Here is a 14,031-nt window from a genome sequence, read left to right on the forward strand (position 1 = left end):
TCCAGAGTCCAGAGTCCAGTCCAGAGTCCAGTCCAGGCTTTAGACTATGCCAGATTGTGTTTGCTTCTTGTCATAGGTATTTTTGCATAAGCTACTAAAAGACTTGTTGTTGTGGTATCAGTTGTAGTTAAAGTTGACAATTGAGCAAACACAGCTCTCTAGAACTACATTGTTGTCTTTAATTTAAAATAAGTTGCAGATGTTGTTTTCTGTTCTAATCGAAAGAAAGTAAAATTTAACACTGATTGCATTTTCAATGTCTCCGGCTGTGCTATAGAAGTACGCCACTGCATAACCGTACTATTCCAAAAGTAAAAGGAATTTCAAAGCATAGCATGGCAATGCCATCTTTTTAGTGAACTGTGTGTAAATGAATAAACACCTTGCACGCCTAGTGGAGCCAAAATATATTTATTGCGTATTAAATAAAAAATATTGCACAATAAATGAAAACTATTATGTGATATTTTTCTAAACTCTTGACCTACAGGTTTGCATTCCTTTCACGTGGCCAGCAAGAACTGTTCACATTTCCAGACCCAGTTACTCTAAACAAAAGGGAGATGGCTGGGATGGACGTGCCCCTCGTCAATGTACAACATCAGTGTTTAATTGTGAAATATTTATAACTGTTTACAGGCACAAGACCCTTTTCCAGAATACTACTATTTATTTTTTGCACTTACTAGAAATTGGGCACTTTCAATTCAACCAAAAATTCCAGTTTGACATTCCGGGTATTCTCTGCGGCAAATGGAAATTTTTTTTCGGATAATTTTTCCCGTTGGTCGCACATACCAGTTCCAGGCCATCGCATTCCAAATTTTGCACCAAAATACGAAATATAACCAAACAAATGGCGAACCCGCCGCATTTGTTCGAACGACTCGTCAACACAAACAACGTTTTAAGCGAAGATGAAGATATTATTCTTTATCTGTAGCTAGCTGCAACATGCAAAGAAATTTAAATAAGAGTGTGAATACAATTCCAGTGTATTTTCCTGACAAATTCAAAGGCCACTTCCGCATGACAAAAGAAATTTGCAAACTATTTATTCGCGAGGTCATGCTGACAGGAAGAATACCCATTGGTAACACGTCTGGACGAGCTCCTATTCCACCTGCAAAACAAATCTTAAGCTTCCTGTGGGGTATGGCGAACCAAGAGCCCACTTGAGCAGTAGCAGACAGGTTCGATATAATGCTGAGTAGTGTGAACCAGGTTCTGAAGCGAGTATCATAGGCAGCAATTGATTTGTCAGACCAGTTCATCCAATGGCCCAATGTTCAGTTCATTTGTCAGTAACAGAACAAAGGGTAAATTTGTCGAGTAAATTCTTGAAGTGTGCTCGTGATTCTCTCTATTCTCCAGTGATTCTAAACTATAATTACGGCTCAGAGAAACTGGGCCCGAGCCGGAATAATCCAACGGAACAGAATTTTCCCTCGATTTTCCGGAACATTAGGACAACCTTGTGGGGTTGTTTAAAAAACTCAGAGGCCTACCATTGTTCATGACACAACTGGTGAAAGCTAAGCTTTCGGAAATCACGTCGTTATTTTGGTGTTTTACCAAAGCTCACATTGCGTACAATGTGGCTTTGGTTGAAGAAACTCAAAGGCAAGAGTCCTATGTCACCCCGTGTCTGCCGTGCTGGGAACGTGACATAATAAAAAAATGTAAATTGTGGGAATTTTATTCATTGTTGTTTGTCCTTCATGAACAGGTAGGCAAAGTTTGGTTAAAAATCAGTTCTATGTTCCATGTTCAGTTCTATTTCAGGGTAATGACCTTAAGCCACTACGAGCCTCCTAAAGCGTAATGAAATTGTTAATTATTTTTCGCGTCTTCCAGTTTAACAGAGGGAGAAGAGCAGCCCTTGACGTGTGGGTGTTTGGCATCACAACCACAGAGTATAGTCCCGCGCAGGGTTACTTCAGGATTGTCAATAGAAGAAACGTGGCTACCCTTCTGCCCATTATCAACAGATGTATCCTGCCTCGTAGTGAAATCAATACAGACGACTGGGGGGGGGGGGCGTACAGAGGGCAACTACAACTCCCAAATGTTCATGTCCACAATTTCGTCAATCCACACAATGAAGTGCACACACAGGAGGTTGAGTCTTGCTGGAATCAGCTTAAACTTGGGCAAAAACAAAGAAAGGGTTAAGAAGGAAAGATCTACAATCCTATCTTGATGAGAGAATGTAAACTATGGGTCTTAATTTTATTCATTGTTGTTTGTCTTTCATGAAGAGATGAATGACAGGCCTTGTCCAAGCCTGTCAAAGCCGCCACATTTAGCCAGAGTAGCAAACAGAGCAAGACACCAGTTACAACTAAACGAACCCACAACCCTGGCATTCGACCTCCAGTAGGACCACATCCATAACAAGTTTCTACGTGCTGACATTCATGTCTGTAGCAGACGATACTTGATGTTTGCCACCAATCACCAGCTTCAACACCTCAGCAAGGCCAAAACCTGGTACATCAATGGCACTTTCAACCTTGCTCGCCAGTCATTCAGTCAGTTATTGTCTATCAACATGCTCATCCACCACAACGACTATGTGAAACAGGTCCCACTGCTGTTTTTTTTATTTCAGGGCAGAAGAAACGTGACTATACTAAGGTAACTATGCTTTACATAAAGGAGCAGTATCTGGGCTTTAACACTCTTATTTGAACAATTATGGATTTACCAAAAACCTCAATCTTTACCACTCGTTTTCTTTGCAAACTTTTTAAGAAACATTTATCAGTGTTCTATAGCAAATTGTTTAAAAAAATGCTTCTTATTCTTTTTTGAACAACTATGGATTTACCAAAATCTTAAATGAAGAATAAATGCAAAGTGAAATTTTATTTCACTTTCAGAAATGGGTGGCTTTTACCCTTGCTTTCAGGTACTGACAAAAGGTCTGGAAATACTACCAACAGCTCCAGCAGTGAAACAAATTACCATCAACTTTGTGAAAACCATGTGGTATGCACTCGACTCCCTCCTATCTACCGGAATGATAGGGGGCCTTAGCATAGATTCCTTAAAATAAAATTAAGCCACAGTTCCAGCTACTAGAGGTGGAGGTCAATGACAAGGGAAAGCTGAAAGAGTTCTTGCAGCATGTCCGGGCAATCTGGATTGAATACAGCACCTTAAAGCCAAAGCAGTGGACCATCTACCAGCAGTAAGTGAAGACCAACAATGATGTCAAGGGCTGGCACCATGAGCAGCATCATCCTACATCCAGCAGAGCACAGCTTCCCTCCTACCTCCTGATCAAACTTTTTTTGTTAAGTTTCATTAACATAAAAACAGCAAATTTTGATATCAGTAACTATACACTGTACTTGAAGTTTACTATTCAGTAGCAACTCAGTTTGTTTATTATTCAGTGTCATTAAACCCGTGAACACAGAAGCCATTGGGTCATGCAGAGTAGCGAAAACAAGTTGAGGCCCTTGGGTGGGGCTGTTGGCTGGGCTATATCATTGAGATTAATGTCAATAGCTCGTGTTAAGATATCTACATGATCATTATAGACATAAAAGAGAAGAGATAAGAAATCTTGTAGTGTTACATGTATGTTTTTTGTAACTTATTCCAACAGGAACTTTCAGACACATTAAAGGACATTGTGTTCAATGGAGAGTCCCAACCAGTGTCCTTTGGAGAAGACGGGAACACTCCATTGACAGATTTAAGAAAAAACAAACTGGCTTAAAATCAGTGGCAAGCAAAAGGGCACACAAAGTTCCTCTTAGTCGACTGGAGCCACACTTTGTTGAGTGGATCAACTTTGGTTAGTCAATGGAAGGGTTCACAAATTGCATTCACAGGGCATTCATTTATAACCACACTGCAAAAATAAAGCATCTATTTTGTAGAAATGGGAATTGAAAAGCATTTAACACTGCTCTAATCATAGTATTAGAAGAAATTTAAATGACAGTGATAATGATATAACATTATTTTTGTAATCTTTTTAAACAGCTCTGGGTTTATCTGATGTGCAACCTGAACAAGACTTAACAATTAACATGCCGGAAAATGAAATGACTTAAGTGTGGAACGTCGACCACCTTATGAATTTGTAAAAGAAATTGAACAACTTGAGCAGACTGTGGTTGGCAGAATGTCAGGTAGTCAATCTTTCACATTTTGTTTTTTAAAAAAGGTCTGAGGACTTGTGGGGTCAACCCTCCACGATAAAAAAAGACCACTACATTTTGGATCTGGTGACTAATTTGGAACTGAATTCGGCAGCCTGGCACCTCTAAAATTGAGGGGAAGGATTGAAAGCATGAGATAATTGAGCAACTTAAATTTTTCACTTGACAAGTCTGTGGCCATATGGCCACTAAGGAAAACAAAAACTTGGAAGGTTGAACTGATGAGAATGGTCCAAAAAGCTTGAACCAATATTTGTAGTGGTTGCTTATTTGCTCATGCTTACTATTTTTGATGTACTTGCATGCTTGTTTTTTTTAAATCAAGGTTATTTTGTGACAGGTGCCATACTCAAAATGAATAATGCTGTACTTGTATGCTTTCAAAGTTCATTTACCCCCTCATGTGTATAAGGCATTATTTTAAATAAAAGGACAGTGTATAGCTCATATAGATGAAATGCCTAATCTAAAACAATCTAGCATTTAACAATCTAAGTTTGTTTACATATAAAATTCAATCAAAGGCAGGAGGAAAATGAAAATTATACGACACCAATCCAGTTTCATAATGTGGCACAGGCAGCATAGTAGGAGACTTTTTTGGGAGGGGGCCTTAGCCTTCCCTCATTTTGGTGCTGACAATATTGAAAAACGTTTGCATGGCCTTTGGATGTTTAAAAATCAGAGAAACATCAAAAAACTTCAGGCTGTTGAAGCCACAAATGTAATAATTGACCACAAATGTAATAATGCCCTCAAGTGTAATAAGGGTTTGACCACAAATGTAATAACTCCTTTAGAAATGCAAGGAAAGCTAACACTGAACGAGATGTGTTCAAATCAGTCCATTTTTCCTGTCAAGCCAAAATTGTTTGATATCAGCTGGTCCCAACCACCACACTTTCAAAAGGTAGCTGCGATGGCGTGGGGGTTTTTGAAGCTGATTTGAAAAAAAAAAATTGCGACTCGTCAAAAGGCAAATTTAAATGCGCTAAAAACTATATCCGCGTGGCTCTTTTTTTTTGGCTAGGTGAATTGTAGCAAGTTTTGTGGTGGCGCGAGAAATACCAAAAATAGCAATCAAGCCAATTAACTGACCATCTTGTGCATTGGATCCAAAAATAGAATACATCGTAGATTCCTAAGCTTTGTTTAAAAGAAAAACTAAATCTACGTTTTTAACCATTCACTCGCATAAATCTAGGAATGTATGTTGAAACGTTAGTGGTACACATTGCTTACCTATTCCTATTACAAACTTCCCCGGATGATTTTAGTCGGGAAAAATGGCATAATGGAAGTAGTCTTGTTTTCCCAGCCCATGTCCACGTGTGGCCGTAACTATTTAACAGAAAATATGTTATCTTATTTTTTTGGAAAATAAAGATCGTAAAAGTGTTATGTTCATTCACAGAACATCACAAAACTGATTTCAATACACGCGAAATTCTAAATATAAAAATAATATTTAAATTCTATCGTGAGACAACAGGCGAAAGGGCGAGACATGGCATTCCAGCGTGAATGAGCTTGATTGGTGTCTGTGAATGGTGTCTGCGTTTATTTAGTGTTCGCTTTGACTGACTTAGCAGGCAACGCTCTCTGTTCTCAGAAGTTCATTCAGTTTGTATCAACTTACAAGACCTTACAATGATGCACTGCTTTTAATTGTTGCTTTGGTTTGCCTCTTTTTCGTCGATTTATCTCCTGCTGCTAAAGACAAGTCTTCCAGTAAAAACAGAGGCCGAGGGAATAGAAATCCGTCAGCGATTTCTGATGAAATGTACGATGCCTTGATTAAATTGGTGAAAGGAGAAGCACTCCCTCCTGTCAAAGAAAGAAGCAGGGCAGAAAAATCAGCATTCGTCCGATACTGGAGATTGAAAGGGAATATAGCATTGCAAAGAGAAAACGGGAAAGAAGTCCTTTATTTAAAAGATCGCCAAATCCTGCGAAACTCGGAGATCAGCCAGATTGTCACAGATGAGTTTCATCGTATGAAAGGACCCGGCGCTAGAAAGCTTGTTTATTCCCTGAAAGAAAACTTTGTTGGACTCAGCCAGAATAAAATTCAAGATATCCTTAACAAAGATAAATCTCACTACCGTCGAAATGCAAAGTTTTTGAACAAGGCTACACTAAAACCGATCCGAGCTCGGGATGTGCAAGTTAGACATCAAATTGATCTCATGGATATGGGGCAAAAAGGAACTGTGCTTGCGAATGGTATTTCGTACCGATATGTATTATCAGTAATGGATGTGTTCAGTCGATTTGTGTGGCTCAGGGCTCTTAGTGGCAAATGCAGCAAGGCTATTGCTAAAGAGCTTAGGGGCATTTATTTGGAGCATGGTCCCCCTTTGGTGATCCAGAGCGATCAAGGAAGAGAATTTAAAGGTGCTGTTGAAAAATTGTGTAGAGAAATGAAAATCAAAACAATTCACAGTCGTCCTTATCACCCACAATCCCAAGGGAAGGTGGAAAGAAGCCACCGTTCCTTACGTGAAAAAATGGCGTACGACTTTTTGAGAATGTCAAAAAAAGGTGTGAATTGGGTGAAACAGCTTTCTATTTACCAGAGCATTTTGAACGAGGACCCAAAGGAGGTGTTGAAATACAAAACTGCTTTCCAAGTGTACTATGCTCGAAAAACTGTTTCTCGTGTGCATAAAACGGGCTCGATGAGCAAGGAGCTTCTGGCCAGGGCGGGCAAGTGTCATCCTACTGAGGCTGACAGGAACAGGCGCTCAAAATATGCCTCCGCACTAAGACAGAACGCTCGTGCTGCAACTGAAAGATGTAACAGGAGGATGGTAAACACTCAATTAAAATGCAACCCCCCTCTAAATATCGCATTGGCGAAAAGGTTTACATACGACTGCCACGGAAAGGTGGAATCAAAGCCGCGCAAAAGAGGCGTCACGTCATTGAGGCTTTGGTAGAGAAAAGAAACCCGAAAAGACACGCGTACAAGGTGTCATTTGTGTCTCCACTGAATGGAAAAATGGAAAAGAAATGGTTAAAGGTCGATGACATAACTAGTCTAACGCTTGGGGAAGAAAAACTGAAGCAAAAAGCTGCAAAAGTAACCAAGCAGAAGAAAGAGAGTCATCGCAAAAAATTCCTTATCCCAATGGAACACGCTGACTACGCGAGAATTATAGAAGACCAGGGATTTGAAATTGTGTATAATCCACTAGGAGACGGAAACTGTCAGTTTGCCGCGTTAGCCAATCAGCTGAGTGCCCTTGGTATTTTCAGTCAGAAGAGTCACTGCGAAAGGAAATTGTCGGGTACCTAGAAGAAAATCCAGTGGACAACGAAGGTTTCCCTCTTCTGGAGCTAGTTCCGGAGTTCAACTCATGGGAAGATTACAGTACATGGCACGAAGTCATACATTTGGCGATCAAATAACACTCTTTGCGGCAGCCAATTTGTTCAATGTTAACGTGGATGTTGTTTCGACGCTCGGCCCAGGGTCAAGCCATACTTTTCAGCCCATATTCAGCAACGCCATAGGCACGATACAACTCGGCCACTTTGCCGAGAACCATGGCGAACACTTTGTTAGTTTGACAGCCTCGTCCCATAACAATACAAGTAGCACAGGTAACTTAGCCGAGTGGGACGTTGTAAATGAGAACATTGCAGATGAGGCTATGATCGATAATGATCGGTAGACGACAATTCAGCCAGTCAGGAGATAGATAAAGACAAGCAGCAGCTTTAAACAATGACGTGCTGGAAATTATAATAAAGCTGTTGTTGTACTCATTTCCTTTCATGAGGAGCAGCTTGAAAGCTGTCAATAGATTCTTCAAAGCTACCGTGGACCGGGTGCCTTTTCCTAGGGTCTACATCCCTGAGCTGCCAAACGAGCCAGCGATCGTCAGTGTTCGCAGAATTATAAACTTAAAAGGCAAAGGGAGTGGTGCCGTTGTCCGTATAAGCCAGATCATCAACTCCCCGAGATGGCATCTAGCCTGGCTGAAGCTTCAGCCACAGTCATATGGCTGGTTTGAGATTACTGGTATCAAGTGGAAAAACTGAAACTGTTTATTTTAAAGTAGCGGACGTACAGTTGTGTTAGCCAATTAGAGAGCTTTATTTATTTTATATTATTTACACACTGGCTTGCGAATTTTCTCTTTCGCGGAAAACAGCACTGTTTACTCTTTTGACTGTTTGTTGTATGTAAACAGAATACTGTGATCTGAGTGTGTAATTTCTAAAATGGCGTTGGGTTCTATAAATTCGATAAATTTAATTAAACGTTTTGTAGTATTTTTAGAATAAGATATCATTGCCGATTAAAAAAACTGCGTTTTGTTCTTACACTGTGTGTGTATGGTGAAAATGTGTTTCATACTGTAGTCATTTCAAACTAAAGTTTGATCATTTCTCGTTTTGGAATTTTTAATTCAAGTATTAAGAAAAAACTGAGACTGAGCTAATAATTATGTGACAGATTGACGCTAACAATGTATCCAGGCTGAAAATGACAATTTCTTGTAATCGACATACACAAGGAGCTTTATTTTATATAGATTAAAAGTGTGTGTTTTGTTGGAAAATTGAGCACTCGTAACATTTATTAGAAAAACATTGTTCTTGTGTCCATCTGGAAATTATTCATTTATTTCGACTTGAAGTTGCTTGAAGTTGAAAGAAATTATTCTCATGGGTAACATCACGTTGTCAGAAATTGGACCGCAAACAGACGAAGCTACAAAGGTCTATTGGTCGTTAAGACAATTGTGGTCAAACCCTTATTACACTTGAGGGCGTTATTACATTTGTGGTCAAACCCTTATTACATTTGAGGGCGTTATTACATTTGTGGTCAAACCCTTATTACACTTGAGGGCGTTATTACATTTGTGGTCAAACCCTTATTACACTTGAGGGCATTATTACATTTGTGGTCAATTATTACATTTGTGGCTTCAACAAGGCTATAAACTTCTCAGAAAATTAAGTTGTTGGAATGAAAAGAAGATGCTCAAAGAAAACTCGCCTAGAATTTTTGGGTCACTCTTAGCACCCTTAGGCCAAGAGATAGTCTTTCCATCTGTTGAAAATTGATTTCTATTCAGTAGTTGTTTATTGTTTTTAAGCTACTAGAATTTGTCACCATCATCAAGAATGCAATGCAACTCCTTCTCACCAAGGAGGAAGCAGGCATTCGAAATGGTTGGTACTTTGCATATTTTAATGTGATGACATTGTCTGCTTGATGTAATGCTAAAAGTAATATGACTTAAATGTCAGTCATGATTGAGTCCCTTCTGATCACATTCAGTAATTAGTGCTGAACTTAATAATAATCAGTGCATCAATTTAGATGTAAAATAGGGAGCCCGCGCAGCAGCAAAAAGGCAAAAACGTACTGCAGTGTTGGAACGTCAACATGCACATCATCAACAAATGCAAGTTGTTATCGATAGTAAGTAATCAAGTAATCAATAAGAACCATTTAAGTTGTAATCAAATTGCGTACTACTTCCAGTATTCTATAAGGTTTTTACCAATTTTTTTCTCTTTGTTACTCATTGAGTTTCATTATTACCACCATTCTCTGTATTACCGTTCCAGTCAAAACAGTTTAAATCCATCTATTTATACTTAAGTGCAATGTACATCATGTATTGAGTTAAATAGTAACTGTTTAACTGTCGAAAAAACTCTGCTTTATTCCTTTCCTTTTGTCTCAGTTCCTTTGAAGAAAACAGGTTAAAATCTACGGCAAGTTGACTATAATTCTCAACGAAACATCCCACCCCCTCAAATCATTTAATTTCTCTGATTTAAAAGCCAATATAGTTCTTCCATTTTGATAACTAGTGAAGTGACATGGTACTCCCACTCACCATGCATTTCTTAAGTCCTGAAAGCCAGGACTCTCCACCTAGCACCAAAATGAAATGATTCAGATGTACATGCCGAAACCCAAATTAAAAATATTGGGAGCATTTGCTATTCATAAACATGTCATGCATTGTATATGCGTTTTCCTATTTATCTTTAGTGACTAGTAGTGACTTCAGTAGAGGTAACTAACCTTGGAGGGCCACTACACGTGCATTTCCAGTGCAATGGGTGCGAAATGCGTTCTTTAGCATTTCAAGGTTCTTCTTTGGTGGAAGTTTCTAAAAGGACTGTAATTGGACTAGCCCTTGGTGTTGCATTTTTCCTGACCGGACACAGCTATGCCAACTTTGATAGAACCCTAAAGCAGTATTTAGGTATATCGTGCATCTTTAAAAACAGGTTTTATGGCATCATAAAACTTGCCTATCCTCACATCAAAACTATCTTTAATGAAATGTGTAGTGAGAAAAAGGAAAAAATGAAAGAACTTCCTGATGCAGATCTGGGCAGTTGGAAAAGAGCAGTAGTGGCATCAGATGGGTTGTGGCAAACCAAAGGTCATTTCAGCAAGAATGGGTCATTTGTTATAGAGAATAACATGACGGGTGGTCTTTTGTGGGGGAAAAGTTGTATGAAGGAGCAGCTAAATCGATGGAAGGTGTTTCATTGGATGAATGTCATGAGCAGACAAAGGTCGAAGGCTGCTCTGTTGAGGTGGTATGGTAGGATGGTGATTCAATCTCTTCTAATTCTGTAAAATGTCCCTATCAGAAGGTCAACAAATGTGGAAGTCATGTTGGCAGGGCTCACACCAAGGAAGGAAGCTGATAAAAAGAAAGAATTTTCGGCAGCTACTATATCGCTAATCATTCAAGAATAAATTTCAACAAGTTGAAACAGCACAATGCAAGTGCACAAGCTACAAGGCTTGCTGTGGCTGCCTCTCTGATTCTATAAAAAGAGCATTGCTGCTATCAACAGAGCAGTAAGAAGAGTACCAGAAATGAATCAGCAACCTGACCAACCGACTGCTTACAGTATAATTTACTATGTGGAAAAGAGTGACACGGTTGACAATGCATACAGACTTTGCTGGTGTCAATCCTTCTTCTTCCATGCTAGTATTCCTTCCCATGATTCTCTCCAATGTAGAATATCATGCATGTGGCCAATCCTCATTCGATGGAATGTACCTCGGCTACTTCAGCAGCAAGAAAACATGAAAAATACCAACACTACTCGGCTGAAACAGGCGCCAATATTGGGAAATATGCCAGTGAGAATGGTTATTTGAAAGCCATCAATTGTTTCAAGGATAAACTCCCAAGATTAATGGAAAGCACTGTACTAACTTTCAAGCAGGCTTATGAGAAGAGACTACGCGTAGAGAAGAAAAAGGCTAACAAAGATGCAACTGCCATTACCATTCCAAATGAGAACACTCATGGGTGGCCACTAATACTCCGTGACTTGGGCAGTAAATTAATCTCTCTTCTTAAGAGCATTAGAAGCAGAGGGAATACTGTGTCGTGAAGGCAACAGCGCTGGTGCTTGTTGATAGAAATAGGACGCCATAGTTTGTAGGCTTATGCTCCAGTTAGAGGAGCGTAGAGAATGAGTGGCTGGAGTAGTATAGTTAAGAGAATGTAAGCCTACAGTGATGTGTGTGGAGTCCATTTATGGGCGCTGCAATTTTCACTCCCCAAGCTAGAACAACCATTTAATTTCCATAGGGAGAATGACAATGGCTGCAAGAAATGCACCGACAGTTCCAATTAAAGGTCTGACTGATAAGATCAATCTCACATTTTTGTCACTTTATCAGGAGAATTCAACTCCTGCAAGTCATATACCAAGAGAAAGTAACAGCCAGCCAACCAAAAGGTTTTAAATTTCCCAGGATTCGCAATTTCCCAGAATCCAAAACTTCACTCTTATAAAAGCTGATTGCCTTTAAGCGTGATTGTGAAGTCTGTCAATGAAGAATGAACTAGGTTGAATGAAAAAATTGGTCAGATTGATTTCTATGGGAATGCCGTAGACAGATTGGAAAGAAAAGACATCGAGCTGAAAAGAGCCTAACACTTGGAAACTGGTTTGAGATATGTACCGTAACTAATCAACAGAGGAAGTAATAAAGTCTACATATTGGTAGTGCCAAGGAATTCAACTATGGCAGATTAAACAGCTACTCAGACTCAGATCACACACATCTGTGGACTGGGACATGTTTGTCAAGAACTTTGTGACATTATTCTATAGAAAAACATGGAAGACAAAGGAAAATTCTACAGATGGATGAGTCAAAAATCCGGAAAATATCATTGTCAATGGACATTGGGTTTTTGGCGACATCGAGCAAGACCTGAAAATGCTTTATGGAAACAGTCAATGGTATGGTTACAAACACAAAACAGTTAACCATTCTGTAGAATGGTTAAACAAACATAATCGAACAAACAAAATCGAATGGCAATGGAGGAAAATGAAAGCTGCTCTGGCAGAAAGAAGGAACATTACTCATCATATCTGGCAGAATTTATATGGCGTTACGTTAACCATGATAAGGACTTATTCCAGGCATTTGTCAAGAATGTTACAATCGTTTACAAATTAAATTAGGCCCAAAATGCTGTTTAAAACACTTGAGTTTAATAAGTTTTGGGTCTTGGCGAATAAAAACATAATTGCCATACAGTAGACAATTAACGTAGCAATAACCAAATTAACAGGCAAATTGTGTTGTAATGATATGACTTGATAGAAGAGCATTTGTGCAAATTTCATATTTGCTGTTGAATTGTTTAACAGTTCAAGCTCCTGTAAATTTAAATTTAACCTGTATGAGGCTTACTTAAAATGGTTGGACAGTTTATGGAGCCTTACTGGAAAGTGTGCAAAAGAGGAGAAGGGCCCCTGGAAGTGAGGAGCACAAGATTGTTTGTAAAAGACAGGGACGATTAAGAGAGGTAGGAAACCAAACCCAGGGCATACATGTACATGAAGTTGTGTGTTGTTAAGTAAAAATGTAAAGACACTAAACAATAATATCTGAAATATTTGATGGCTGTTTGATAAAGAAATTTAAATTCAGGTTTAAATGGAATAGTATCTTTTTTTATGTAAACATATTTATTGCCTAAATCTTATTCTTGAAACCAAAAGGGCAAGTATAAACATAAACGATTGAATAAAGACACTTTCTGTAACTTGTAATTGGACAATTTAAAAGCAAGCTGTTGATGTTTGTGGAAAAATTTCAAAGAAAACAAAAATGTTTGAAATATGTTAATTTCTTTTCTTCTTTTTCCAGAAAATTGCTCAACGAGTGTCTGCAGTCGACCAAATTGATTGGGAAGATGGTAAGAAGGAGCAGTGTAAGAAGTTTCTAACGCCAGAATACACAAACTCAGATGAAAGTGATCTCCTGGAAGATGAAGATGGAGCAGACGTAAAGCGGTTTTTTGACCAAAAGTTGGCTTGTGAAGGGACCCAAGTTGAGAGAACTGAAGGACCATCAGGACCTAACGTACAAAAGGTCATTAAAGCCACATGTGCGTAGTTTTCAGGCTGAACGTGTTTTTGGTAAGAAATTATCTTCAAGGCCCCCCCCCCCCCATGTGCACCAAAATGGACCTTAAAAAGCAGTGCCAATCCAGTGGCTGCTAGCACCCCTGTAAGGAGAGAACACTAATCAGAAAAAGTTGTTAAGAAAGGGCTGGCATCCTTATATTTAATATTACATCTTCTGTTTAAGCCATAAAAGGCATTAAAGCTTGACAATTAAATACTGCTAATTGAACAATATTAACATGTGTTGATGTCCTTGCTGGGGGCGGGGTGGTCAGTTAAATTCACTAAGCTTTAACATTGAAACAATTTGCGTAAAGAATGCATTTTGTGTTTATGTTCTCAAAAACCTGCATTTGAAGAAGTCGGATAATAAAAAAATATGTTATTGCCGAAGAAAAGAGAAAAC

The 14,031-nt window shown here is 38.9% G+C and overlaps 2 protein-coding genes across 2 annotated transcripts in view; one reads left to right on the forward strand and one right to left on the reverse strand.

Moving 5' to 3' along the window:
* Positions 1–14,031, reverse strand: part of LOC144650261 (uncharacterized) — a 355,735-nt gene that overhangs the window by 288,050 nt on the left and 53,654 nt on the right. The gene's annotated exons all lie outside the window — the stretch shown is intronic.
* On the forward strand, positions 5,862–7,227 carry LOC144650225 (SCAN domain-containing protein 3-like). The gene has a single exon (XM_078509880.1). The coding sequence runs from the start codon at positions 5,963–5,965 to the stop codon at positions 7,121–7,123; it is 1,161 nt and encodes a 386-aa protein (XP_078366006.1). The 5' UTR covers positions 5,862–5,962; the 3' UTR covers positions 7,124–7,227.

This window comes from Oculina patagonica, chromosome 4 (genome assembly GCF_052425735.1).
Source record: "Oculina patagonica isolate OP01 chromosome 4, crgOcupat, whole genome shotgun sequence".
Lineage (NCBI taxonomy): Eukaryota > Metazoa > Cnidaria > Anthozoa > Scleractinia > Oculinidae > Oculina > Oculina patagonica.